At 58.0% G+C, this 27,657-nt stretch overlaps 2 protein-coding genes and 1 long non-coding RNA gene across 3 annotated transcripts; 1 reads left to right on the forward strand and 2 right to left on the reverse strand.

The window, feature by feature from the left end:
• Positions 1–590: 590 nt before the first annotated feature.
• On the reverse strand, positions 591–2,259 carry LOC123362593. The gene is made up of 2 exons (XR_006576494.1): positions 1,965–2,259; positions 591–783 (listed from the first exon to the last, which is right to left on the reverse strand). It is a non-coding gene; the product is annotated as an uncharacterized LOC123362593 (long non-coding RNA).
• On the forward strand, positions 1,601–9,826 carry LOC123362592 (cytochrome c oxidase subunit 5B, mitochondrial). The gene is made up of 4 exons (XM_045002982.1): positions 1,601–1,773; positions 8,481–8,551; positions 9,025–9,124; positions 9,603–9,826. The coding sequence occupies exons 1-4, from the start codon at positions 1,668–1,670 to the stop codon at positions 9,713–9,715; spliced, it is 390 nt and encodes a 129-aa protein (XP_044858917.1). The 5' UTR covers positions 1,601–1,667; the 3' UTR covers positions 9,716–9,826.
• Positions 9,827–14,058: 4,232 nt separating this feature from the next.
• On the reverse strand, positions 14,059–26,450 carry ACTR1B (actin related protein 1B). Its single transcript, XM_045005180.1, has 12 exons — positions 26,291–26,450; positions 21,922–21,986; positions 20,694–20,769; positions 19,909–20,034; positions 19,060–19,184; positions 18,391–18,607; positions 18,042–18,134; positions 17,521–17,695; positions 16,267–16,328; positions 15,754–15,794; positions 15,348–15,450; positions 14,059–14,332 (listed from the first exon to the last, which is right to left on the reverse strand). Exons 1-11 carry the CDS (start codon positions 26,336–26,338, stop codon positions 15,348–15,350), a joined length of 1,131 nt encoding a protein of 376 aa, XP_044861115.1. The 5' UTR covers positions 26,339–26,450; the 3' UTR covers positions 14,059–14,332.
• Positions 26,451–27,657: the final 1,207 nt, after the last annotated feature.

Below are 27,657 nucleotides of genomic sequence, written 5' to 3' on the forward strand. Positions count from 1 at the left end.
GGGCTAGGCTGGCTTAACTCTGTTGCTCAGAGGGATGGATTTTTCACACCCTGAGTGACTTTGCTGGGTTGACCTAACTTCTCACTGTAGACTGTCTTGAGGCTAACGAGGAGATGAAAGCCTGGTCCACACTAGAAAATGAAGCTGACTTATTGCCAGTGGAGACGGCGCTAGGTACCGCCTCTCGGGGAGGTGGAATAATTACAGCAGGTTGGATTTATGCTGAAGCCCTGTGCCAGAGCATTTCAAGTGTTATACAAGCCCCGAACTGCCAAAAGATCTGCTCTGGTTCAACGAGGAATGAAGTCAGGGAAGTGCTACGTTCCGGAGGGCAGAGATGATCCCAATGGTCCCTTCTGGCCTTGGAATCTAGGAAACTATTACCAAGAACCACCTGAGACTATTAGCTAAAGTCCGCAGAACCCAGCACTGCTTGGAGACAGCTCCCCAGGCCAAGGGCTTGTTGCAGGGTCTGTTGATAGGCCATTTGCATATTAACAAGGTAAAGGATGTCCTGAAAAGCTGTGAATTAATGTGACCATCAACCACTAGTGCTAATAGGAACAGGAGAATGAGAAGAGTTGAGCACATCCATTTAACCGAACTTTATTAAGGCACAAAGCCACCTCTCTGAGGAAACAGCCACACTGGTCCTGTGTTGGCCAAGACTGAGTCAATACTGCCCACGCTTTGCATTCAGATCTCATCAGTCAGGTTCCTTCTGGTGTTGGAGCCATCCAGGGTTGCAGTTTAAAGCTTTTTTCGTCAACCACGGGCAATGTCCTTTTTAGAAGAAATGAAAGCAAGAGACTCGGGTGTGATCAGGTGACTCCAGGAGCTTGAAGAAACACACTAAATAGTGTGAGATTTGGCAAGCACTGCCTCTCACATGGCTGTTGGTGCTACAGGGCCCCGGGAGGGAGCTCCGGGAGGTGGGGCCTAGCTGACTTTGGCTGTGTCACTTTCGATACAGCCCCACCTGTGCAGAAGTGGCCTGTAATTCTGAATGTCTCCGTTTCTGGGCCTCCCATTTTTGATGCCTTGAGCCTGACTGAGGCCCTTGGCCCCAGGCCGGTTCTCTTTGCAGGCTGAGCCTCGGTCTCCCTCTGACTGGCATCACACTTGGTCTCCCAGCTCGACTGAATCGAGCCCCCAACCCCCGACCATTGTGTTGCAGTAGCACCTTGGAGTGCAGCCAGGGGCAGTCCCGCGTGCAGGGCGCTGCACACAGATGGGGCCAGGAAGTGGGTGCGACAGGCTGGGGTCCAGGGCAGCGGCGGCGGGGGGGGGTGGGCACCCTGTGGGGGAGGCAGTGGAAAGGCCCATCCCCGCCCCCCAAGCTGGGCCCTCCTCGCATCTGCCCCTCACTGTGCCCCCCCCTCGGTGCGAGCGCGTGATGGACCTGCCGGGGGCAGGGTCACCCCAGCGGGGGGCGGGGCCCGCGGGCCTGTCCCCGCCCATCCTCCCTCACGTGGGAGGGAGCCGCCCGCCCTGCCTAGCCTCGCTTCCTGGTCACGTGAGCGAGGGAGCGGCGCCGCTCGGTCACGTGAGGCACCCCGGGACGCGGCCCCCGCTCACATGTCCCGGAAGTCCCGCCCTGTTTCCGGCCGTCTCCCGGAAGGAAGCCGCCGTCCGCGGGCTCCCGGCTCAGTCAGTCCGCTCGCGCCATGGCGTCAAGGTTACTGCGCGCGTGCGGCGCCCTGCGGGCCCTGCGCCGCCCCCCGGCCGCGCCGCTCCGCCCGCCCGGCCCCGCCCGCGCCTTGGCGGCTGGAGGTGAGCGCGGGGCGGGGCCCGCTGCGGGCCGGGGGGGGTCGGACTGGGCGGGATTCCGCGGGGGGGGGGCTGCCGTGACCCCCCCCCCGGAGTGACCCTGCGGCGCGGATCCTGGGTCGCGTCTGTCACTGGCGGCGGGGGGGGACCAGGCCCCTCCGCCGCGTGGGGACGCGGGTCCCGCCCCCTCTTACCCGGGGGGTTTGCGTCTCCGGCGGCCCCCGGCCCAGAGCCCCGCGCACGGGCTGTGCTGAGCCGGGTGTTGGGCCCGGAACTCGCCCGGGGCTCGGGCAGCCGGACCGCGTGCGGCGGCCGCAGGGTCGGGACCGAGCTCGGTTTAGATCCGCGGGCGCGGCCCGGTCCGCGCTGACTCGGGGAGCAGCCGCTGGGGAAAGGAGGATGGGCTGGAAACGCCCCTGTTAGTGCGGGTCTCTACCCCGCTTTCTCCCCCCCCTCCCCCCGTGTCTAATGCTGGGACTGGCTGATGACTGAGGCTCTTCCGGGGTGGCTGGGGAAGGGGGGTCGGACAAGGATCCTGGTGTAAGAACGTGAGACTGGCCAGGCTGGGTCAGCCCAAAGGTCCATCTAGCCCAGGGTCCTGTCTGCCAACAGCGGCCACTGCCAGGAGCTTCAGTGGGAATGAACAGGGCAATTTTTGATCCCCTGTCATCCAGTCCCAGTTTCTTTCTCTGAGGTTTAGGGACACCCAGGGCATGGGGTTGCATCCCTGCCCATCCTGGCTAATAGCCATTGATGGATCTGTGCTCCAGGAACTTATCTTTTTTTAATCCAGTTATACTTTTGGCCTTCACAGCATCCCCAGGCAAGGAGTTCCACAGGTTGACTGCACTGTGTGAAGAAGTGCTTCCTTTTGTTTGTTTTAAATCTGCTGCCTCTTAATTTAACTGGGGCGTTGTCTGCCCTACAGCGTACGTTGGTAGAAATGATGTTGCTGAGTTACACTGACATGAGCACCGGTGGGTGTGCACAGCGCTGTGTTGGCAGGAGAGCTTCTCCAAGGGACACAGCTCCTTATGCTCCCCGGGGGCTGGAGTAATTCAGTCAATGGGAGCTTGTCATCTTAGAGTGTCTGCACTAGCAGCTACAGTGGCATAGCTGCATCGCTGTAAGCTCTGTAGTGTAGCTATAGCCTGGGTGACACCTCGTTCTTGTATTACGTGAAGGGGGAAATGACACTTCCGAAGTCACTTTCTCCTCATCAGTCAGGATTTGATATAGATCTCTATTGTACCCCCTGCTCAATCCCCTTTTCTCCAAGCTGAACAGTCACAGTCCTTTTAATCTTGCCTCACACGGAAGCTATTTCATACCCCTAATTTTTGTCGTCATTCTCTGTATCTTTTCCAATTCCAGTGTATCTTTCTTGAGCTGGGGCAAGCAGATCTGCATGCAATATTCAAAGAGTGAGGGTACCATGGGTTTATATAGTGGCATTATATTTTGTCGTCTTATCTTTTCCTTCTTATTGGTTCCTAACACTTTGCTTTTTTGACTGCTACTGCTGCACATTGAGTGTATGTTTTCAGAGAACTATCCACGGGGACTCAAAAATCTTTCTTGAGGGGTAACAGTTAATTTAGACCCCATCATTTTGTATGTATAGCTGGGATTATGTTTTCCAATGTGCATTATTTTGCATTTATCAACATTTAATTTCATCTGCCATTTTGTTGTCCAGTCACCCAATTTTGTGAGATCCCTTTGGAACTCTTAGTGAAGACCAGAGCTGACTGCTATCTTGAGTAGTTTTATATAATCTGCAAATTTTGCCACCTTGTTGTTTACCACTTTTTCCAGATCATTTGATTGTTAAACAGTACTGGTCCCAGGACAGAACTCTAGGAGACACTGCTATTTACCTCTCTCCATTGTGACAAACGACCATTTATTCCTACCCTTTGTTTCCTGTTTTTTAAATCAGTTACCAATCCATGAGAGGACCTTCCCTCTTATCCCATTACAGGTTACTTTGCTTAAGAGCCTTTGAGAGGGACTTTTGTCAAAGGCTTTCTGAAAATCTAAGTATACTATATCCACTGGATTCCCCCTTGTCCACATACTTGTTGATTCCCTCAAAGAATTCTAGTAGATTGGTGAGGTATGATTTCCCACTACAAAACCCATGTTGACTCTTCCTCAACATACTGTGTTCATCTGTGATGGATCATTCTGTTCTTTACTGTAGTTTGAACCCATTAGCCTGGTACTGAGGTTAGGCTTACTGGCCTGTAATTGCCAGGATCGCCTCTGGAGCCCTTTTTAAAATTGGCATCACATTAGCTATCCTCCAATCATCTGGTACAGAAGCTGATTGACAAAGGAAATGCAGTGGATCTAATTTACTGAAAGGTGAACTGTTAGGCTGGAGGGAGGGTACTAGTGGAGTTCCTCAGGGATTGTTTTTGGGACCAATCTTATTTAATCTTTTTATTACTGACCTTGGCACAAAAAGCGGGAATGTACTAATAAAGTTTGCAGATGACACAAAGCTGGGAGGTATTGCTAATACAGAGAGGGACTGGGATATTGTCCAGGAAGATCTGGATGACCTTGTAAACTGGAGTAATAGTAATAGGATGAAATTTAATAGTGAAAAGTGCTAGGTCATGCATTTAGGGATTAATAACAAGAACTATTGTTATAAACTGGGGACGTATCTATGACAAAGTGGGACTGTTCTTACAGTTTCCTCTGAATACTGTGTGGGTGCCTCAGTTTCTGACCGACCCTCTGTCGCCTGGCAACTAATGGCCAGGCCCTTCCCCCCTGCAAGGAGATGCTAAAGGGGTGGGAGAACAAAGAGGTCAGGTGACCACCTGGCCTGGGAAAGGAACTCAGCAGAGGAGAAGGTGCTGGAGGGGGTTTCAGTTTGGAGCTGGCTGGGGACTAAGAATGAGGGCAGACGGGGGGTGTCTGCCTCACTGCTCCCCAGAATAGACCCGGCTGAGGGATCTGGTTCTCTGTACCTACAAGCTCTGTTTTAGACCATGTTCCTGTCATCTAATAAACCTCTGTTTTACTGGCTGGCTGAGAGTCACGTCTGACTGCGAAGTGGGGGTGCAGGACCCTCTGGCTTCCCCAGGACCCCGCCTGGGCAGACTTGCTGTGGGAAGTGCACGGAGGGGCAAATGCTAAATGCTCCAAGGGCAGACACAGGAGGTGAAGCTGTGTGAGCTTCTTGCTCTGAAGACAGTCTGCTCCGAGGGAGAGGAGGCTCCCCAAAGTCCTGACTGGCTTTGTGGGGAGCAGTTCCAGAGCATCGCCTGGGGACTTCATGACAGCATCACTTGGAAGTAACGGAGGAGAAGGACCTCAGAGTATTTGTTGATCACAGGATGACTATGAGCCGCCAATGTGATCTGGCTGTGAAAAAAGCTAATGCGGTCTTGGGATGCATCAGGCGAGGTATTTCCAGTAAAGATAAGGAGGTGTTAGTACCATTATACAAGGCACTGTATATTCTATTATTCCACACTCATCTGGAATAGTGTGTGCAGTTATGGCCTCCCATGTTTAAGAAGGATGAATTCAAACTGGAACAGGTTCAGAGAGAGGCTACTAGGATGATCCGAGGAATGGAAAACCTGTCTTATGAAAGGAGACTCGAGCTTGGCTTGTTTAGCCTAACCAAAAGAAGGCTGAGGGGAGATATGACTGCTCTCTAGAAATATATCAGAGGGATAAATACCAGGGAGGGAGAGGAATTATTTAAGCTCAGTACCAATGTGGACACAAGAACAAATAGATATGAACTGGCCATCAGGAAGTTTAGACTTGAAATTAGACGAAGGTTTCTAACCATTAGAGGAGTGAAGTTCTGGAACAGCCTTCCAAGGGGAGCAGTGGGGGCAAAAGACATATTAAGCTTCAAGGCTAAGCTTGGTAAGTTTATGGAGGGGATGGTATGATGGGACAGCTTAATTTTGGCAATTAATTGATCTTTGACTATTATAGGTAAATATGCCAAATGGCCTGTGATGGGATGTTAGATGGGATGGGGTGGGATCTGAGTTACTACAGAGAATTCTTTCCTGGGTGTGTGTCTGATGAGTCTTGCCCACATGCTCAGGGTTTAACTGATCACCATATTTGGGATTGGGAAGGAATTTTCCTCCAGAGCAGATTGGCAGAGGCCCTGGAGGTTTTTCACCTTCCTCTGCAGCGTGGGGCACGGGTCACTTGCTGGAGGATTCTCTGCACCTTGAAGTCTTTAAACCACAAGTTGAGGACTTCAGTAGCTCAGACATAGATTAGGGGTTTGTTACAGGAGTGGGGCCTGCATTGTGCAGGAGGTCAGACTAGAAAATCATAATGGTCCCTTCTGATCTTAAAGTCTGAGTCTGATAGGTTACATACCACAGTTAGTAGTTCTGCAATTTCATGTGTATGTTCTTCAGAACTCTTGGGTGAATACCTGCTGGTGACTTATTACTGTTTAGTTTATCAGTTTGTTCCAGAAACTCCCCTGACACCTCAATCTGGGACAGTTCCTCAGATTTGTCACCTAAAAAGAATGGCTCAGGTGTGGGAATCTCCCTGACATCCTCTTCTGTGAAGACCGATGCAAAGAATTTGAGTGCTCTTTTAGCATCTCGATTGTCCAATGGCCCCAGTGATTGCTCGGCAGGCTTCCTGCTTTTGATGAAATTACAAACACTTACAGCAATTTTTTTTTAAATTTGTTTTGGTCTCTTGCTAGTTGCTCTTCAAATTCTTTTCTTGGCTTGCCAAATTGCACTTTTACATGTGGCTTGCCATGTTTGTTCCTTTGTTTTCCTCGGGATTTGATTTCCAGTTTTTAATGGATGCCTTTTTGCCTCTGCCTCTCTTACTTTGCTGTTTAGCTGTGGTGGCATTTTTTTGGTCCTCATACTGTTTTGTCTTTTTTTTTTTTTTATTTGGTCTTTACCTTAATTTGAGCCTCTGTCATGGTGTTTTTAACTAGTTTCTCTGCAGCTTGCAGACATTTCACTTTTGTGATTGTTCCTTCTAATTTCCATTTAACTAGCTTTCCTTTTTGTGTGGTTCCCATTTTTGAAGTTAAATGCTATTGTAGTGGGTTTCTTTGGTGTTTCCCCCCCACAAGGATTTTAAATTTAAGTAAATTATGGTTGCTATTACCGAGCAGTTCAGCTATATTCAACTCTTGGGATGCTTAGGACTAATTCAAGAATTGCCTCTCCTCTTATGGGCTCCAGGACTAGCAGTTCTGCCTGTCCAACTGGCCCTGCACGTGGAATCAGAAGCATTTCAGAGAATGTTACCATAGAGGTCCTGGACTTCAATCTCATACCTAGCAGCCTACATTTGGCCTCCAGGACCATAAGAACGGCCATACTGGGTCAGACCAAAGGTCCATTTAGCCAGTATCCTGTCTTCCAACAGTGGCCAATGCCAGGTGCCCCAGAGGGAATGAACAGAACAGGGAATCATCAAGTGATCCATCCTGTCGCTCATTCTCTGCTTCTGGCAAACAGAGGCTAGAGACATCATCCCTGTCCATCCTGGCTAATAGCCATTGATGGACCTATCCACCATGAACTTATCTAGTCTTGGCCTTCACAACATCCTCTGGCAAGGAGTTCCACAGGTTGACTGTGCATTGTGTGAAGAAATGCTTCCTTTTGTGTGCGTTAAATATGCTGCCTATTCATTTGGTGACCCTGAGTTCTTGTGTTATGAGAAGGCATAAATAACACTTCCTTATTTACTTTCTCCACACCCGTTGTCACTGTTTAGGCCTCTATCATATCCCCCCTTAGTCATCTCTTTTCCAAGCTGAAAAGTCCCAGTCTTATTAATCTCTCCTCATACAGAAGCCGTTCCATACCCCAATCATTTTTGTTGCCCTTTTCTGAACCTTTTCCAATTCCAATATATCTTTTTTTGAGATGGGGTGACCACATCTGCACGCAGTATTCCAGATGTGGGCGTACCATAGATTTATATAGAGGCAACATATTTTCTGTTTTATTATCTATCCCTTTCTTAATGAGTCCCAACATTGTTTGCTTTTTTGACTGCCGCTGCACATTGAGTGGATGTTTTTAGAGAACTAGCCACAATGACTCCCAAGATCCCTCTCTTAAGTGGTAACAGCTAATTTAGACCCCGTCATTTTATATATATAGTTAGGATTATGTTTTCCAATGTGCATTACTTTGCATTTATCAGCATTGAATTTCATCTGCCGTTTTGTTGCCCAGTCACCTAGTTCTGTGAGGTTCTTTTGTAGCTCTTCGCAGTCTGCCTGGGACTTAAGTATCTTGAGTAGACCTCTCTACCTTCTCCTATGTCACTGGTACCTACATGTACCATGACCTCCAGCTCCTCCCCAGCACTACACATAAGCCTGTCTGGATGTCTTGAGAGAGCTGCAACCTTTGCACCCGGCAGGCAAGTCATTCTGTGGTTCTCCCGGTCATCACAACCCAGCTAGCTAGATTTTTAATGAGCAAATTCTCTTCCTAATAACTCGGGATCTCCTCAGTGCGAGAGGGAGCCTGTGACACACCTGGATGGAGGGTCCCAACTATGGGATGGTTTCCCTCTGCTCCCGCCTGATAGTCTCCTGCCCCTCCCAAGCAGCTGGGAGGTGTGCGTGGAGAACTGCTTGTGGGGTGGGAGGGATCCTGCCCATGACAAGGGGATCTTCACGCCCTACTGCTGTCTTTCTCTCCCATGCCCAGGTATCCCCAGCGATGAAGAGCAAGCAACAGGGCTGGAGAGGAAAGTCATGCAGGCCATGGAAAAGGGACAGGTGAGCAGAGCTACCCTGAAATGGGTCCCCTAATCCCCACCCTCCCCTCTCCCCACTGATAGTCTAGTGCTCCCCGCCTCCAGGCGGGCGGCCAGTCTCACTGTGCGACAGGCAGGGTAAATCACTGATAGCGTTAGGTGGAGTTTGGGGGTGCAGGGCTGCGGTTAGGCCATGGGGAGACCCCCACTGGTTGGGGGGGGGGGGAGATCCTGATTTTAGAATGACACAAGCTGAGCTAAGCAGGAGCTCCAGTGCCACCCGTGTCCCTGGGGTAGCACTGCTCGGTGCTGCGTGGCATGGGACTGACTGGCGGCGCCACTCCTGGGCGTGGAGCAGAGCCAGCTGGTGCTGCAGGCTCTGGGTTGAACCAGGATGCGGTGTTGGGGATGAGGGCTGGCCACCCAGTCAGAGCTCCGGGATCTGGGGCAGAGGCGGGTGCAAACAGCAAACTCTGCCTCCTGCACTCCCTGTAGGATCCCTACAACATCCTCCAACCAAAGCGCTACGCTGGGACCAAGGAGGATCCCAACCTGGTCCCCTCCATCTCCAGCAAGAGGATCGTGGGCTGCATCTGTGAGTGACACGTCGTGCAAGTGGGCGGGGGGGAGGGGGGACAGAGGCTCTGGGCTGACCGGCTAACTCCCTTCTTCAGGGCACCCCATGTGGCAGGAAGGCCTGGCGGGAGCTGGCTGCTGGGCTCAGACAAGGCTTCGCTCTGGCTTCCCGCCTGGCCCCTGAGCTGCAGGAGCTGGGCCAGCTGGGGTCACTGTTCCCTGGCCTCCTGAGGGGAGGAATACAAGCCAGGATGCCTGGGTCCTGTTCCAGACACCCGAGCATGGCGGCCCTGCTCTGGGCCTGTACTGCAGGCCTAGTGCGGAGTGTGCCAGGAGGGCGTGGGGCAGCTGCCACTTGGAGTCGCCCATCTCCCCTCTCCCTGATTGGCATCCCCCGAGACGGGCTCTGCTGTCAGCCCCCATCTGCCCTGCTGGTTAATGGCCCTGCACTCCCCCTAGTGACCTCAGCCCACCTAACCCCCCTTCTCCCCACCCAGGTGAAGAAGACAACAGCTGTGTGATCTGGTTCTGGCTGCACAAGGGGGAGCCCCAGCGCTGCCCCTCCTGCGGTGCCCATTACAAGCTGGTCCCCCATCATCTGCCGCACTGAGGTGCCCTGACCCGCCCGGGGGACCCCAGGCCAAGCTGCCTGCTGCTTTCCAATGTCGTGTTGCTTCTTGGGAGCCAATAAAGAGTTGGTGTGTTAAAGGCGTTGCCTCTACCCCTGTCTGGCCTGTTTCCTTTGCCAGTGTCCAGGGCCAGCCTGCTGCTACGCTGGGCACTGGCTGGAGGGGCCCCTGGCCCTGCTCTCTCCAGCAACCTCCCTCTGACCTGCAGTGGGGTGCATTTCCCCCACCCCCAGCTGCGTTCACTGATGGCTCTGCTAGGGGGTAACGTGAGGCTCTTGCTGCGTGCTCTGGGGAGCCCTGGGTGGTGTTGCTCAGCAGGGCGAAGGGCCGGCTCTGGGTGGGGCCTGTCTCCTCGGATCCTGCAGGTGGCCCCAGCTGGAGGGAGGGGCTGGCTGCCCCGGGCTGGAGAGAATCATTGGGGAGATGCCAGGCTGCCAATCCCTGCCAGGACGAGCTGAGCTGTCCCAGGCCCTGCAGCAGGAGCTGGGTGGCTTCCTTTGCCGAGGGCATGTTACTGCTGTCGTCCCCAGGCACAGGACCCTTGCCCGGGCAGGCTGAAGGCTCAGGCATGTCCCAGGGCCTAGTGTTCACAAAGCCCCTAGCCAGAGTTTGTACCCAACCCCCTACACCCCTTTCTGCCTCCTGGAGACTGGCTTCCTGGGGCAGGGAGCTTGGCCTGGCGGGAGACCCCAGCCCTCTTTGGCCTGATACCTTGTGTGCAGCCTCCAGCAGAGCCCCTGCTCTAAGAGCAGCCAGTGGCCCAGTGAACTGTGCCCCCTTCCTTCCTTCCTCCCCCCCCCCCCCCCCGCTGGCTCTGCTTACGGCAGGGTACAGCCACTGTGTCCAGCTCCACTGAGGGTGGTACAGCTCTGCCCCACCTTAGGCCCCCCACAGCTCTCTGGGCCCCCATCCACTACCTCTTGCAGCTTCCTGGGAGCAGTGCGGTCAGGCAGGGCTTGGTGTAGCTATCCACTGTGGGGCCCAGGGCCGATGCAGCATGTAAGCCAGGGTAGTACCTGAGTGGAGACAGGCCTGGAAGCTGGTTCGTATCCCTGCCCTGGGCCTGGGGGAGCAGCCCCTTGCTGAGCTATGCACCTCCTGCCCCAGCAGTGAGCTGGGCCATACATGGAGTGCGGCTAGTGGGGCAGGGAGGGGGAGAGGAAGTGAATCATCCAGGCGGTGCCTGTGGGGAGCTTTATGGCTGAACATAAGAATGGCCATACTGGGTCAGACCAAAGGTCCATCCAGCCTAGTATCCTGTCTACTGACAGTGGCCAATACCAGGTGCCCCAGAGGGAGTGAACCTAACAGGTAATGATCAAGTGACCTCTCTCCTGCCATCCATCTCCACCCTCTGACAAACAGAGTCTAGGGACACCATTCCTTACCCATCCTGGATAATAGCCATTAATGGACTTAACGTCCATGAATTTATCTAGTTCTCTTTTAAACCCTGTTATAGTCCTAGCCTTCATAACCTCCTCAGGCAAGGAGTTCCACAGGCTGACTGTGTGCTGTGTGAAGAACTTCCTTTTTTGTTTTAAACCTGCTGCCCATTAATTTCATTTGGTGGCCCCTAGTTCTTATATTATGGGAACAAGTAAATAACTTTTCCTTATTCACTTTCTCCACATCACTCATGATTTTATAGACCTCTATCATATCCCCCCTTAGTCTTCTCTTTTCCAAGCTGAAAAGTCCCAGCCTCTTTAATCTCTCCTCATATGGGACCTGTTCCAAACCCCTAATCATTTCAGTTGCCCTTCTTGGAACCTTTTCTAATGCCAGTATATCTTTTTTGCGATGAGGAGACCACATCTGTATGCAGTATTCAAGATGTGGGCGTACCATGGATTTATAGAAGGGCAGTAAGATATTCTCCATCTTATTCTCTATCCCTTTTTTAATGATTCCTAACATCCTGTTTGCTTTTTTGACTGCTGCTACACACTGCGTGGACACCTTCAGAGAACTATCCACGCAGTGTGTAGCAGCAGTCAAAAAAGCAAACAGGATGTTAGGAATCATTAAAAAAGGGATAGAGAATAAGATGGAGAATATCTTGACTCCAAGATCTTTCCTGATTAGTTGTAGCTAAATTAGCCCCCATCATATTGTATGTATAGTTGAGGTTATTTTTTCCCAATGTGCATTACTTTACATTTATCCACATTACATTTCATTTGCCATTTTGTTGCCCAATCACTTAGTTTTGTGAGATCTTTTTGAAGTTCTTCACAATCTGCTTTGGTCTTAACTATCTTGAGCAGTTTAGTATCATCTGCAATCTTTGCCACCTCACTGTTTACCCCTTTCTCCAGATCATTTACCATTTATTCCTACCCTTTGTTCCCTGTCTTTTAACCAGTTCTCAATCCATGAAAGGACCTTCCCTTTTATCCAATGGCAACTTAATTTGCGTAAGAGCCTTTGGTGAGGGACCTTGTCAAAGGCTTTCTGGTAATCTAAGTACACTATGTCCATTGGATTCCCCCTTGTCCACATTTGTTGACCCCTTCAAAGAACTCTAATAGATTAGTAAGACACGATTTCCCTTTACAGAAACCATGTTGACTTTTGCCCAACAATTTGTTCTTCTATGTGTCTGATAATTTTATTCTTTACCATTGTTTCAACATTAGACTTGCCAGTCTGTAATTGCCAGGATCACCTCCAGAGCCCTTTTTAAATATTGGTGTTACATTAGCTATCTTCCAGTCATTGGGTACAGAAGCCGATTTAAAGGACAGGTTACAAACCCTAGCTAATCGTTTGGCAATTTCACATTTGAGTTCTTTCAGAACTCTTGGGCTAATGCCATCTGGTCCTGGTGACTTGTTACTGTTAAATTTATCAATTAATTCCAAAACCACCTCTAGTGACACCTCAATCTGTGACAATGTCTCTGATTTGTCACCTACACAGGACAGCTCAGGTTTGGGAATCTCCCTAACATCCTCAGCTGTGAAGACTGAAGCAAAGAATCCATTTAGTTTCTCTGCAATGACTTTGTCTTTAAGTGCGCCTTTAGCACCTTCCTGCTTCTGAGGGGGATGGGAGAGACCAAGCAGCACCTGTGCACAGGGACGTGGCCACATGAGCTGTGCTGGGGCCATTAAAGGCCATCTGCCTCCTGCTGCAGGGCTAGTGGGGCATGGGGGGGGAGGGTCCTGAGCACACAAAGCCCCAGCTCCCCCTTGTGCACTTGAGTTTTGGCTAGTTGAGTGAGAGGAACCTGGGGTGTTTCCCTTAGGGGCTCCCTAGAGCATGGCTTGGGGGCCGCAGGGCACATGCAGCCCTTCTCCACATGGGGGCACTGCACTCCCCACAGCCAGCTGCATTGCTATCCCCAGTGGCATGTTTGTGGGCACAGAGCAGGCTCTGCTGGCTCTGGCCAGGTACATGACTGTTTGGCTAGGGCAGCATGAGCTGCCTGTCCTGGGCCACTTCGCAGGGCTGGTACAACAGGGCAACCAGCAGCTCCTGTCCCCCTCCACACAGCCCAGCACCTGTGGAGTGCTGCAGGAGGGCAGGGCCCGGCTGGGCTGTCACCAGGACTCTGAGCTTTGGCCCAGGCAGCTCAGGGGGAGGGTGCTGGCTGGGCCCAGCTCCTAGCCCAGGCTGGGACTGAGACTCCTACTGGTGGGGGGCCCAGGCCCTGGGAGAAGCTGGTTCCATGGGCAGCAGCACTGGCCCCCTGGCTGGCTCTGCCCATGACAGGCTGCTAAGTGCAGCCTGCAAAGGCCTGGGCAGGGGGAGATGGGCAAGGTCATTTAGGGTCAATGGAGTGCATGTGGGAGGGAAACTGCAACTGCTGCCCCCACTCAGCTGAGCACAGAGCCCAGGGCCATGCAAGCAGCAGCCACTCACCCCAGAGCTTTGGGGGACCCACATGGGCAGCAGCTGCTTGGACCCCAGAGACCTTCACCCCCACCCCGAGCTTGGCTCAGCAACCCAAGACAAGGTTCCCCTCCTGTGGCAACTCTGTGCATCCCAGGGAGAGTGTCAATGGGGACATTTTGTGCACACACACACACCCTGCCCCGGGCACAGCCCCAGCCTGCAGTTTTACCTGCTGCCAAGGCAAAGGGGGGTGGGAGGGTTAAGGCCCTGGGCAGCCTGCAGAGGGGCTGGTGTAAGGCTCTGCTCTGGGCCAGGCACAGCTGGGCCCCAGAACCACAGACCCCCAGGGCTCCCCTGGAGCCTATGACCAAGACCCATCTCCAGCCAAACCAGCTCCTGTTACTCCCCCCGCCACCCCAGGGTCCCGTGCTGAGCTCAGGTGGGGGAGGGGCTCCAGGACAGAGACACAGGACACAAGGGGTTAATTTATAATTATTACTATAATGAATTTACAAAAAAAAATACAGGCAACTGTGTTCAGTTTTGTACAATGCAGCCAGGCTTGGGCGGGGGCCGCTAGTTGCTTTGACTGCCACTGCGTGGGCGTCGGGGTCCAGGGCTCCGGCAGGGGGGTGAGGGGAGAAGCCGAGATACAGACACAGGCTGCTAGCCCGGGGCTAGAGAGCTGAGCTCTGCCCCTCCAGGCGCCCGCTGGCCCCTCGCCTCGCTCTGGGGCAGGTCATTGAGTTGCTGCCCTTTAAAAACAAGTTCAGGGATTCACCCCTTTCCAATCCAGGGTTGGTACAGCCCTACCCACAGGCCACTGAGCACCCAGGTGGCCAGACCAGGCACACCACTGCCCTGCCCCCGGGGTTCCAGGGACCCCCTCCAGGCACCGGGCCAGGGACCATGGCTACAGAAGGCTGGGGTGTGGCCAACGCAGGGGGTTAGTGTAGCACCACGAGGCGGCTGCTCTCTGGGCGGTGAGCTAGGGGCTGTGACTGGGGGGCAGCCACACCCCTGCCTGGGCCAGAGCCAGCCGGACCCCAGCTCACCTCCGCAGCCAATCTGCGCCAGGAGCCCACGAGCAAGGGCAGAGCCAGCTGCTCAGGGCCCCCCCATTGGAAGGAGCTTGGCCCCAGCACAGCCTGCACAGGGGGGAGCCTGGTGCCACCAGGGCTTTGCTCCAGGCCTCTGAGGGCTCCCACCCCTCCTGAGCAGCAAGGGCTGAGGGCAGCCATTGGGGCCTGGCAGTGGGCGCTGGATCTATGCGCCCCAGGTGGGCTCTCCTAGGGCAGGACCCAGGATCTAGCCTGGGACTAGAAGCCCCTTGGAGCCCCATCTACCCTCAGGCCGAAGCCCAGCTCCCATGGGGTCGCTGCCCCCAGATCCCCTTGCCGGGCTCCCAAGGATCGCTAAGCAGGCTGGGGCCCCAGGGGCTCTGAGGGCAGCAGGGGGTCGAGGGCTGAGGCTGCCTGCGCAGAGCCGAGTGGCCCTGCCCATCCCCACAGGTGCAAGGCACGGCCGGGGCAGCAGGGATCAAGGCCGGGCCTGGGGCCGTGTGCGCACAGACGAGCAGCTCAGATGGGTCCAGCTGACGGGGGGGAGTGAGGGGGCTGCCCTGCCCCCCCAGGGAGGCCAGAAGCTGATGCGGGGAGGGCGAGGCCCCAGGGGAGGGCTGGTGCTAGCAGCCCTGGATTGGAAAGGGGTAACAAGGGCATGCCCTGGCCCAGTTCCCCCAACCACCAGCTGCACCCGCTGGCCCCGCACCTAGAACGTCTTGCGGTGGATGGCCCGTGCCCCGTCCTCCTCGTACTCCTTCTTCGACACCCACATCTTCTTGAAGGTGTCCAGCGAGGCCAGGATGGAGCCGCTGCAGGGGAGAGCCAGAGTCACCAGGGGCTGGAGGCGCCTGCCCCCGCACACAGCCCTGCGGGGACAAGGCCCAGTGCCCAGCCAGCCCCCCGACCTGGCAGGGGGTGGAGGGGCCTGCCCCCATCCCTCCCTTTGAACAGAGCAAGTCTGTCCTGGCCCAGCACGGCTCCTTCCCCACCAGTCAGGGCTCCTCCTGGTCCCTGGGCCACGCAGAGGGCCTGCCCCGCAGATCTAGAGGCACCGGGAAGCCGGGCAGGGCGGGTCCCAGAGCAGACACCCAGGCCCTGGAGCGGGCACTCACCCGATCCACGTGGAGTACAGTCGCTCCTGCGGGGCAGAGATCTGGAAGGAAGCAGAGGGTCAGCCGGGAGCCCGGCCGGTAACAGCCCCTCCCGCCCCCCCTGGAATGGGGCTCAGCACCTGGCTGATGGGACTGCCCTGCACCCCCCATCACGCAGCCTCACCAGGGCACCCCATCCTTGGGCCCACCCTGTTCACGGGGCGATTCCCTGGAGCCCCAGGCGGCCGCGCTGCCCCCGGATCTGGGAGGGGACTGATCCAAGCATGGCCCAGGAGGCTTCAGTCGCTCGGGGTTGTGCAGGGAGCTGTGCCCGGGGAGCAGGAGGGTGCCAGGCTATGGAGCAGGTAGGGGGTTGGACCTGCACACCGTAGCTTCGTGCCCCGGGGGAAGCAGCGGTGCCAGGGGAATCACTGCAGGAGGGGCTGGGCAGGGGTGAGGGGATCCCAGGGCCGGGCCGGGCTGAGCAGCAGGGGAAGGGTACTGTGGGCGTCCCTGGGCGTCGCCAATCCTCACCTTAATCTTGACATCCTTTGGGGCGAGTTTCTTCACCTCGCTGAGCAGCCGGTCCCCAAACCCTGAAGGGGGAACACGGAGGTTAACCAGAGAGCCCCCAACCTGCCCCCACCCCACAGGGGTCCCTGTGCACCAGCTGGAAAGCCAGGTGCTAGGGCGCCACCCTGTGGCCCCTGGGGGCGCGACATGGCAGCCTATGGTTTCAGGCACCAACCTGGCCTCCCGGGGCAGCTGCGGGGGTGGGGGGTGGCGAGTATTACGCTCCCTGCTGCCTCCCACAGGGAATTACCCCGTTCTCAGCCTCGCCCCAGGGCTGCAGCTCCCGGCTGGGAACACAGGCCAGGTCTGGGGGCAGGAGGGGCTCCCCTCCCCCATGGGCTGAGCTGTGTGCCCGCCTGGGAGGGGCACTGGGCGCTCTGCTCAGCGGTCACCACTAGGCCGCCCCGAGGAGCCAGCCAGGCCACCCGCTTTCCGCACCAACTGCCCAGCACTTCATGAGAGCCCAGCTCCCACCCCAGTGTGCAGAGACCCTCGGCGGGGTAAGCGGCCCTGACTGATTCCACCCGCGAGCGCCAGGCACTACGGGAGGAGCGGCGCGGCCAGACCATTGCATAGCCAGTCTCGGGCACAAGCTCAGGGAGTCCCAGGCTGAGATGAGTGCACCCTCTAGTGGGCAGAGCTAGGTCCTGACCCGGGGAGCACATTACTCAGTTTCCCCCTCTGGATGCTGAGGGATTCCTTGCCTTCCCTGGGGACTGAGGGATCATCGCGGTTGGGAAAGGCAGGGGGTGTCTGGGCCCTCCCACCATGCTACCTGAGCTCACAGGGGGGAGGGGGAGAACGCTTCCCAGGGGGCCCTGATGACATCCTGCCTCCATGGGGCAGAGCTTGTGAGCTCATCAGAGACCCCCCCTGGAGACCCACCTTCCTGGCTGCACTCTCCCTAGCCAATTGGTCAGCCCTGCTGGACGCTCTGGGAGGCCCCCCCATCAAAATTCCTCAGGGGGGCAGAGGATCCCCAGTGCCCCCCAATCCTGCAGCAGGGGAACTTCCCGGCCAGACCATGCATGACGGGCGCAGTGCCCCAGGCTCAGCTGCAGGCGTCAGGGCAGAGGGTCAGGAAGGAATCACCCCCCTGCCAAGGCACCAGGCTGGCCAGGCCACAGGGCCGTGACCAGCCCCTGGGCACTGTGCTGCCTGGGCTGGGCCCCGCCAGAGGGGGCAGGCACTGAAGTCCTTCGCTCAGGGCTGCACCTTTGAAGAGTGTGGAGCCGCCGGACAGCACGATGTTGGCGAAGAGCGTCCGCCGCAGGTCCATGTCGGATTTCTGGATGGCAAAGGCCAGGACCTCATGGATCCCTTCGCTCTCATCCCCCACCAGGTCCGGCTGGAAGAGCAGCTCAGGGGCTCGGAAGCGAGCCGGGCCCACCTGCCAGAGAGCAACGTTAGCCCCGCACCGCAGGGTAACGGGGACCCAAGGAGACGTGGCTGCAACTCCAGGGGGCTCATCGGCTCCTACGTCTCTGCCTTGGGGGAAGCAGCCCCACAAGGTGCCCCAGGATCCTAGGTGCAGCGTCACATGGAGCCAGCCCTCAGGGAGAAGCTCTGGTCCCTGAGACACGGAGCGCCATGTGCCTGGGAGACCGCGCCACCTAGCCAGGCCCAGCTCCCGCAGTCCCCGCGCACAATCCACCAAACCGGGCACGGGTTGCACCTGGCCAGCCAGCGCCCAGAGCCACCAGAGCACGGAGATCTGCCCCCACCCCGACACTTACCTCCAGCGTGCTCCCGTCCGGCAGGCTGTAGAGCACCTTCTCCGTCTCCAGTGCCTCGTCCTTCTGGGGGTTAATGGACAGGTAGCAGGCCCGCTGTGCCGGGGGAGAGCAGGTGAGCAGCCAGGCCAGGACTTACCCCTGCCCCACCACCCGCCCCAGCCCTGAGGCTCAGAGCCTGAGCCGGCAGGAACCCCAGCCTCCATGTCACAGACCAGCAGGGTCTTGCCCCAGGTCCCCCAGCAGGGCAGGGCAGAGCGGGGCTCCAGTGCCGGACAGTGGCGCATCCCCGGCCCTGACCCAGGGGGATCCTGCAGCGAGCCCCCAGCCCCAGGGCAGCTCCCCCCCGTACCTCCTTTATCATCTTGACCACCTCAAACTCGGCCGAGGTGTGGAAGTCGTAGCCCTCCTTGCGCAACAGCAGGCGGAGGTAGCGCGAGACGTCCCGCCCGGCCACGTCCACCCGCATGATGGAGTGCGGCATGGCGAAGCCCTCATAGATGGGCACCGCGTGCGTGACGCCATCCCCCGCATCCAGCACCACCCCCGTCGTGCGGCCCGTGGCGTAGCTGGAGCAGAGAGAGACACCAAGAGCCTGTGAGCTCGGCCCCGTCGGCGCTTTGGAAAGCGCCCGGCACAGTGATTACGGCAGATCGGCCCTTCCGGCCTGAGCGCGCCGAGACAGCACACGCCTGGCAGGAAAAGGCTGCATCCCCCACCAAGAGGCAGCCACCTCTGGGGGGTGACGGAGCAAGTACTGAACAGCACCCAGCAACGCATTCCAGGCAGGACCTTCAGGAGCCGTGGCAGAGGGTTGGTCCCAGGACACTGGGGCGAAAGATGCTGCGGGTTCTGGGCCGATCACAAGCAATCCGGGGCTGATTCCAAACCACCCAACAGGGCACACGCCCTGCTCCCTGCCACCCAGCGCCCCCCATCACTGCGCTGCCTGTGAGGGGAGAGCGCCCCGGTGTTCCCGAGGGCTCCCCCAGCACTGCAGGGGGCAGTGCCCGGTACTCACAGGCTGAGGACGGCCTGCATGGAGATGAAAAGCGCTGGAACGTTGAAGGTCTCGAAGAAAACCTCGGCCGCCTTCTCACGGTTCTTGCAGGGATTTAGGGGGGCTTCCGTCAGGAGAACTGGGTGCTGGGGGGCAGGACACCCAGTTAGCAGAGATGGGGGCTCCAGTGGCATGGGAGGGGAGCCACCCCCCAGGCCGGTGGCTTGGTCCACAGCCACCCCCACCCCTGGCTCGTGGGCTGAAGGCTGTGGCCCAGGGAAGCGCCTCGTGGACAGGCCTGGGCAAGAGGTGCCAGTGGCCCAGAGCCTGGGACTAGGTGCAGCTGGGGACCCACCTGGCAGAGCTGAGCCCAGGCCAGCTGGGGGGCCGGAGCCTCTCTCCTGCAAGCTGCCAGCTCAAACGCAGCCGAGACAGGGCGGCTGATTTCACCTCCCCACAGTCACTCAGGGCCTGGGTGACACGAGTTGGGGGGGTCTCAGCCCAGGTGTCCAAGTCGCCACCCCCATTGCACTAGGTAGCCCCTGGCCATTGACGGGCAAAGGACAGCTCAGGAGAGAGCACAGCAGGGGAGCTGGGCCTGGTGCCAACGGGGCCATGCTCGCTCCGGGGCAGGGAGCCCAGCCCCAGGCCCTCACTAAGGGGATTGTGCAGGCAGCGGATGGCCCCACGTCCGCACCAGTGTTCAGCTCAGGTCCTGGGGACAGTCCCCAGGTCTCATGTCTAGCCTCAGCCCAGACACAGGCGCAGCAGCTGTGTCCGTCCCAGAAACTCAGCCCTGGGCTGGCAGCAAGACACGTGATGGGGGAGACCCGCCCAGGGATCTGGCCACCCCACCCCACAGCCCGTTACCTCTTCGGAGAAGGTCTGCAGCTGGTCTTTGGAGTACACGTACTGCCAGATCCGCTCCATGTCGTTCCAGTCCCGGACGATGCCGTGCTCCATGGGGTAGCGGATGGACAGCAGGCCCCGGTGCTCCTGCCGGCAGAGGGAGCGAGCGGACCCGGGTCACGACACACCTGGAGCAGGATGCCAAGGCAGAGAGGCCTCCCCGGCAGCACAGCGCCCCCTAGTGCCACCCTGGGGTGTCGGGGCCAGCCCTGACTGAGGGGAGAGCGCCCCACTGAACCTCTCGCCTGCCCCCCAGCAGCACAACGCCCCCTAGTGCCATCCTGGAGTGTCGGGGCCAGCCCTGACTGAGGGAAGAGCGCCCCACGGAACCCCTCACCCACTCCTGGCAGCACAGCACCCCCTAGTGCTGACCTGAGGCCAGCACTGATGCTGAGCCACCACCCCACTCCCATGGCGAGGCAGGGCGTGGGTGTCCTGGGAGGCAAACCCACTAGAGCCACTCTCCAGGCCTGGCAGCACCCCCGGGCGCAGGCTGCGGGGGAAGGCAGGCTGGCCAGGGGGAGCCCAATGGGGGACACTTTCTGCACAGCTCCCACAATGCACCTGGCCACTGTAGACTGCTGCATGTGCTTGGGGAACTGGGAACCTTTAACCCCAGCAGCTGCCAACTCCTGCCCTGCAGCTGGAGATCTGCCCCCTGCCTGTTCAACCTGTGCCTGAAGCAGGGGGGGAAAGAGGGGGCTGAGACTCCCAAGTGGCCGGAGGGGGCTGGGCTGCACCATTACCTCTGCTTTGGGGCCAATGAAGAGATCCCCCTCCAGCGCCCCCGCCATGACCCGGACGTGCTTTGGGCGCCCCACACTAGCGAGAGAGAGAGAGAACCAGTTAGTGGGGCTGCAGCTCACCCGCCCCAAGGGGAGGAAATGGGCCTCGCAAGGAGCCGACAGACCCCACCCCCAACTCGGGGGGGGGGGGCAGGGCAGGGGGTGAAACAGACAAGCCCTGGCCTAGGAGGGGCTAGCTGGCGTTAATCACTCGCCAGTGTCAGACAGAGAGGGGGCACAGAGCAGGATCAGCATCTCAGGGATGCGGCTCACAGGCACCCTTGGGGGAGCTGTGACCCTGCCCCAGCCGGGCCCTGGGGGGCAGAACACCAGCCCCAGCCAGGCCCTGGGGGGCAGAACAAGGCCAGAGCTGTGCAGAGACTGCCACAGCCCTCGGCCCCAGGGCAGCTAGCCCCATCCATGGGAGCAGAGCCTGGCAAGGGAGGTTTTCAGCATTTAGCTGCAATGGCGTGTCGGGGGCAGACTCAGGCTTGGTGCGTGAGACGTGTCAGGCTCCCGGAGGGGAGGAGGGGCCGGACAACCGCAGGGCAGCTTCAGAGGATGCTGCCAAGCCTCCAGTGCCAGGGTCCTGGGGTCCATTGCCCATGGACAATGAGAGCCTAACACGTACTGCCTCTGCTCCAGCGCCGCCCCCGCAGACACATCCTGGGGGCACTGCATGCCCCTCTCGTGCCACACCCCGGGTCTGGGCACAGTGCCCCAGCTGGCAGGGCGTGGCACACAGAGTTCTGGGCCAGGCAGCCGAGGGCAGGGCAGCAGGTGGCTCCGTTCACAGGGGCCTCAATCTGACCCAGCCTGGTCCTGGATCCCAGCAGGCCCAGCTCAGGAGCCTGCGGAGGCGCCATGCTGTAACACACCAGCTCTTTCTGACACAGCCCTGCGCTGGGCGGCAGAGAGGCAAAGGCGTTGGGGGAAGTGCTGAGAGCCCAGCTGCGGGCACGGCCGTGGCTCTGCAGACACGGCCGCCCTCGGAGATCTCCACTCAGCTCTCGACAGAGGGGCTAGGACGCCCCACCCCCCACCTTTTAGGGCCCGCTGCTGCTCCCGCTGCTGCTCCCGCTGACTTGGCTGGAGTCTGTGGGGTGACCCCACTGCGGATCACTCGCCTTGCGCTGGGATAATGACCAGACGCTGACAGCAAAACCCCCGGCCGGGTGGAGATACTCACTAGTTCGGGAAGCAGTATTTCGGGATCTGGTCACCAGCAAAGCCAGCCTTGACAACCCCGGAACCCTGGGGGAAGCACAAACAGCTGTTCATCAACCCCTTTCCACGCACCCAGCTCAGCCAACATGGGTCCCAAGACTCTGAACAGGGACACCCAGAGAACGGCCAGCCCAGGGGTCAGGCTCCCTGCATGTCCCTGAGCAAGTCCTTTATTCCCCCTGGGTCTCAGCTGGAGAACAGCCTGGCCCTGCCCCAAGCGTGAGAGGATGAACACATCAGAGATCTGAGGGGCCCAGCAGCCCCTCTGCTCGCTCGTTAAAGCTGAAGCTAACAATGTTTCTCCAGCCTGGCAGTCTGCTTTGGGCACTTCGCTCAGCTGAGGCCATGGCTACACTTGCAAATTTGCAGCGCTGCAGCAAGGTGTGAAAACACACCCTCTCCAGCGCTGCAAATTGCGGCGCTGCAAAGCGCCAGTGTGGTCAAAGCCCCAGCGCTGGGAGCGCGGCTCCCAGTGCTGTCCGTTATTCCCCACAGGGAGGTGGAGTACGGAGAGCTCTCCCAGCGCTGGCGCTTTGACTACACTTAGCGCTTCAAAGCGCTGCCGCAAGTGTAGCCATAGCCTGAGATGAGGAAAGGCGACTCCTCAGTTTCTTTACTGCTCCTAGTCAGTTTCACTTCCATGGCTAAGGGACCACAGCAGGATCCCGCAGCCCCTGGGTCACCCCTTGTGACACTTCTCAGGGCTCCCCAAGGTGCCTCACTACCCCCTGCTCACAGCGGGAGGGAGCCTGGCCATGCCCACCAGGGGTGTCCTCAGGGGAGTTTCCCCACACCTTGTCCCCTGGCATCGCACAGCAAGCTGCTGCCTCCCTGGAAGCTGTGCCCCCAGCACTGGGGGGACCCAGTCCAACACCCCCTTTGCACGGGGCACTTCACTGAGTCGCTGGGAAAACCAAACTGAGGCTAGAGAGTCCCAGAGAAGCCAGTGTAAGGGGCTAGAAACTAGAGCTGCATTATGTGTTTTCCTTCACCGGTAACCTCCAGCCCACACCGTCCATCCACCCGAAACCCCGTGCACCACAGCTCAGCATTAGCCGTATCCCTGCCTTGTGCCCTGGGTAGCTCACACAAGAAAGGGGTTCACATAATTGAGCAGACCCCCAGCCAGGACTGAGAGGAGGGGGAGGGGGAGCCCCTGGCTGTGGGGGAGCTGCTGGTGCAGCCCCAGTCACAGGAGTGAGTGATTGGGTCTGTGACAGCAGGGCTGGCTCCCTGCGCTGCTGCAGGGCTGATGACACCTGTGCTTGCAGGCACAAGGTGCAGGGCAGGCTGTAGTCTTGGTGGGGGTCTCGTTCTGCCCCACATCTTGTGCCTACAGGATACAGGTGCCACTGGCAGCCCTGCTGTCACAGGAACGAGTGAGGAGGACAAGCAGAGACCCCCCAGCCAGGACTGGGAGGAGGAGGCAGATATGGCCCATGAGACCCAGCCCTCCGGCTGATCCAAACACTTGTTTAAAACCTACAAGCTAAACAGATACTCTCGGGCTCAGTCGTCCCAAGTCTGTCCCCGGGCCGAGCCGCTCCCTTCCCCCATTCTGTCCCTGAGCTGGGCCACCCCCCAACCCATCTGTCCCCTGGCTCACACTGTCAGCGACCACAAGAAGAGCCAAGTATCCAAGGGGTAGGCGTGTTAGTCTGGAGCTGTAAAAAGCGACAGTCCTGCGGCACCTTATAGACTAACAGACGTATTGGAGCACGAGCTTTCGTGGGTGAATACCCACTTCGTCAGACGCGTGTAGTGGAAATTTCCACAAGAAGAGCCATAAGTCCCGATGGGCCACAGCCCCACTCACGGGCCTGGCAGCATTCCTTCCCCTCTGCAGTGCCAGCCACTCCAGCAACGCGCTTTCCCAGCAGGCGGGTCAGTCACTATTCTCACTTCCCAAATGGGGAAACTGAGGCATTGAGAGGGGAAGCAACACACCCAAGGTCACGTGGAATCAGTGGCGGAGCCAGTAGAAGAACCCTCCGAGTCACAAGAACATAAGACCGGCCAGACTGGGTCAGACCCATGGTCCATCTAGCCCAGTATCCTCTCTGCTGAAAGTGGCCGGTGCTAGATGCTGCAGAGGGAATGAACAGAACAGGTAATCAGCAAGTGATCCATCTCCTGTTGCCCATTCCCAGCTTCTGGTAGCCAGAAGCCTAGGAACACCCAGAGCCTGGGGTTGTGCCCCTACCTATCCTGCTAATAGCCTGTCACCCATGAACTTATCTAGCTCTTTCCTGAACCCAGTTATAGTCTTGGCCTTCACAACATCCTCTGGCAAGGAGTTCCACAGGTTGACTGTGCACTGTGTGAAATGCTTCCTTTTGTTTGTTTTAAACCTGCTGCCTGTTAATTTCACTGGTGACCCCTAGTTCTTGTGTTACATGAAGGAGTAAACAAGCAAAGACCATCCTTGCCCCACTGAGGGGGTCCCACCAGTGGAGCTGGCTAAAGACAGAGGTTTTCTGCAGCTGCAGACCCGGGGCTGGCTGCAGCCACCGGAGGAAGACAGACCCCACAGCACTCAAGCCAAGCCTGCGCTGAAACTCCCTTTGAATGAGGAGGTTAAGCTGAATGTTGCCTCTTCTCAGCAGCAGCCGCTGCAAAACCCCACTGTAAACCCAGCAGGCAGCAGCCACCAGGGAGGGGCACAGTCACCAGAGGCCACTTCTCTCCTGCCAACCTTCCAGGAACGGCTCCAAAATCCATCTCTGACTCGCCAGCTTCTCCTTGCCCCATTACAAACAATTCACAGCATGAGCAAGCAGGAACTCTTCCCCAGCCACACCCTTACACAGGCACAGTGCAAATTCAGCTGTCTGACACCTTCTGTGCACAGGAACACACGGACAGCCACACTTCCAAAGCAAATCAGCCAGAATTAGCCTGCTCTGTGTCCCTGCTGTCACATGCAAAGGAGAAAGCAGGCATATGGTCAGGGGCGGCTCTAGGAATTTTGCCGCCCCAAGCATGGCGGCACACCGCGGGGGGCGCTCTGGCAGTCGCCGGTCCCGCGGCTCCGGTGCACCTCCCGCAGGCATGCCTGCGGATGCTCCACCGAAGGCGCGGGACCAGTGGACCCTCTGCAGGCACGCCTGCGGGAGGTCCACCGGAGCCGCCTGCCGCCCTCCCGGCGACAGGCAGAGCTCCCCCCGCGGCATGCCACCCCAAGCATGCGCTTGGTGCGCTGGGGTCTGGAGCCGGCCCTGCATGTGGTACGCTACAGGGCAAGATCTTCACCCCACCCAGTTGACATGGAGATGTCTGGGGACAGACACAGATAAGTTTGCCACCCTGTCTTGTAGCCCCCAGGTGTTATAGAAGGCCATATTAGACGCTTTAGAGTAAGGCTTGGCTGGATCTAAACACTCGATGCATTGTAACCCAGAGCCTTTGGATCCACAGAGGGAGAAGATCGAATGAAAGCTTCTCTAAAGCAGCGTGCACCTGGGTCTCCAGAGCAGCAGATCCGCTGGGCCCCAGACTCAGAAGCAGGGACACATCAGCGATTGCTGCTTCGAGAGTCTGGCCGGATTTTTCTAGCCAAATTCCATGACTCTCACCCGGGGCAGCTCTGGAAGAGGTCACGTGCGGAGCCACACACAGCAAAGAGCTGCTAGCAACAGGAGGGCAGAGCCCATTCAAAAAGCGAGGATGGTCCTAAGTCAAGGCACCAGGCACACAGAAGCGAGAAAAGGGAACGGAAAAGTTAGCTCAGCTTAATCAACTCTTCAGCAGCAAGAAGAAATGCCCCAAGGCCTGACAGCACAGGGAGAAGGGTGTTACACTGCCACAGAGCAAAGGACCCCCCACCACCAGAGGCTGGACGCTTAGGGGTGCCAGGGGGAGCAGCATGGGCAGAAAGCCCTGGCGCCTCGGCTGTGGGTCTCCTAGAGAGTGGTGCAATGGGGTATTATGAGAGGCAAGCGCGGGCGCGGCCTGGGGGAAGCCGTGGGGCCTCCTGCGAAGTGGTCCTCAGCACTGAGGCCTTGGCGAGCCTGTAGGGCAGTAGCAGCGTTTTGCTCTGGAGTCTGGGGCTGACACAGCGAGGCCCTTCGGTGCAAGGCGCTGTACGCGAGAGGGGGGCACCAACGTGCTGCGGGGCAGGCCGGAGAGTGGCGGAAACGTCACAGCGACAGGAGATTCATTAACACCGGGGGCTTCAGGCTGCAGCCGGAGCTGGTGAACCCCCCCCCCCGCGCCCCGCCCCGGGCGCCCGCGAGTCCCACAGCGCGCGGGGCGGGGGCGGGGGCGTTCAAACACGCTACGACCCCCCCCCCCCGCCCCACGGGCCGGGCCCCCCCCCGCGCCGGGCTCACGTTGTCGATGACCACGGGCTGGTTGGCGATGATGTCGTAGGACTCCATGGCCGGGCGGGGCGGGGCGGGGCCGCCGGGCGGGGGACGCTGCTCCGGCTCAGTCACACTCGACGCTGCGGCCCCGCAACCACCCACCCTGCGCAACCAAACCGGCCCTCGGGAGCCGCGCAAGGGGCGGGGCCCCGCGCAGCCAATCGACGCCTCCCTTGGGCCCGAGTGACAGGCGGAAACCGAAGGGGGCCGCGGGAGAGGCGGGGCGACAGGTTTGACAGCCGACCAATGAGGCGCGGCGTCAGGGGGCGGGCCTTCCGCATCAAGCCTGGTTGCCCGGCTTAGAGTGGGTGATGTCATGGCTCTGTTCCCGCCCCGCCCCATGGCTTGGAGGGTGGAGAAAGGGGAGGTGTGTGCGCATGTGCGACCCACCCCCTCCTCCGCCTCTTCCCCTGGGGGGGGCCAGGAGCCACTGTCCTCTTGCATTGTGGGTATCAGGACTGGCCGGACCTTCCTAGCAGGAGCTGGGTGCTGAGCCAGGCCCAGGGTCTGTGCTGGGATCTCAGCCAAGGTGGTGCCAGGCTAGCGGGGTGCATGGGCTAATGGCCGGATCCCCATGGCAGGCGGTGGGGGAGGGGCTGTGGCCTGCCAGGGGCAGGGGGTCTAACTAGATGACCATGGTGGTCTCTTCTGGCCTAAAAGTCTATGAGCCTAAGACCACCCCACCTCCACGCACATCAGGGAGCAGAGTCTGCCTTTCTGTTCTGTATTTGTACAGCCCCTGGCATGATGGGGTCCTGCTCCATGCCTGTACCCGGCCATGGCTAGGCACCAGAGCAATACAAATCAATTATAACTACTGTCTGAGCAAAGCAAGGCCCTACACCTCTTCACTGCCTGTCCCCAACAATTATGTGGTGTTACTGTGCTCTGTTAAATGTCTGTTGCCTTCCACTCCAGAGGTGGCTGCATTTCAGTATATAGGTTGCAATGCACTTAAGTGTGGAACACAATATAGAAATATAAGCTACTGTTCTAATACCTTCAGCCAAAGGGCAAAGACTGGAAATACCAGCCGGATCTCTGTTTATTTTCTAGGTGGGTCCATAGTGAGAATTATTCATAGTGTGTATTTCCTGGGGCACAGACAGCAGAGAACTTTCCTGCATTGGTCCTGGCTGGGGGGATGGGACCTCATGTGTCTTTTCTATCGCTCCTCCTCTGATTCCTCATCCCAGACTTGCATGTCCTCCTTCCCAGAGCAAGAGATCACTGGGTGCCCGCCAGAGGCTGCAGTGCTGCTGGCCTGGGAAGTCCATGGTAGTTTCACAGTAAGGCCTTGGTCCTGCAAGCTCTTCCAAGTGAGCTCACCTTTG

Source organism: Mauremys mutica, chromosome 2, assembly GCF_020497125.1.
Source record: "Mauremys mutica isolate MM-2020 ecotype Southern chromosome 2, ASM2049712v1, whole genome shotgun sequence".
Lineage (NCBI taxonomy): Eukaryota > Metazoa > Chordata > Testudines > Geoemydidae > Mauremys > Mauremys mutica.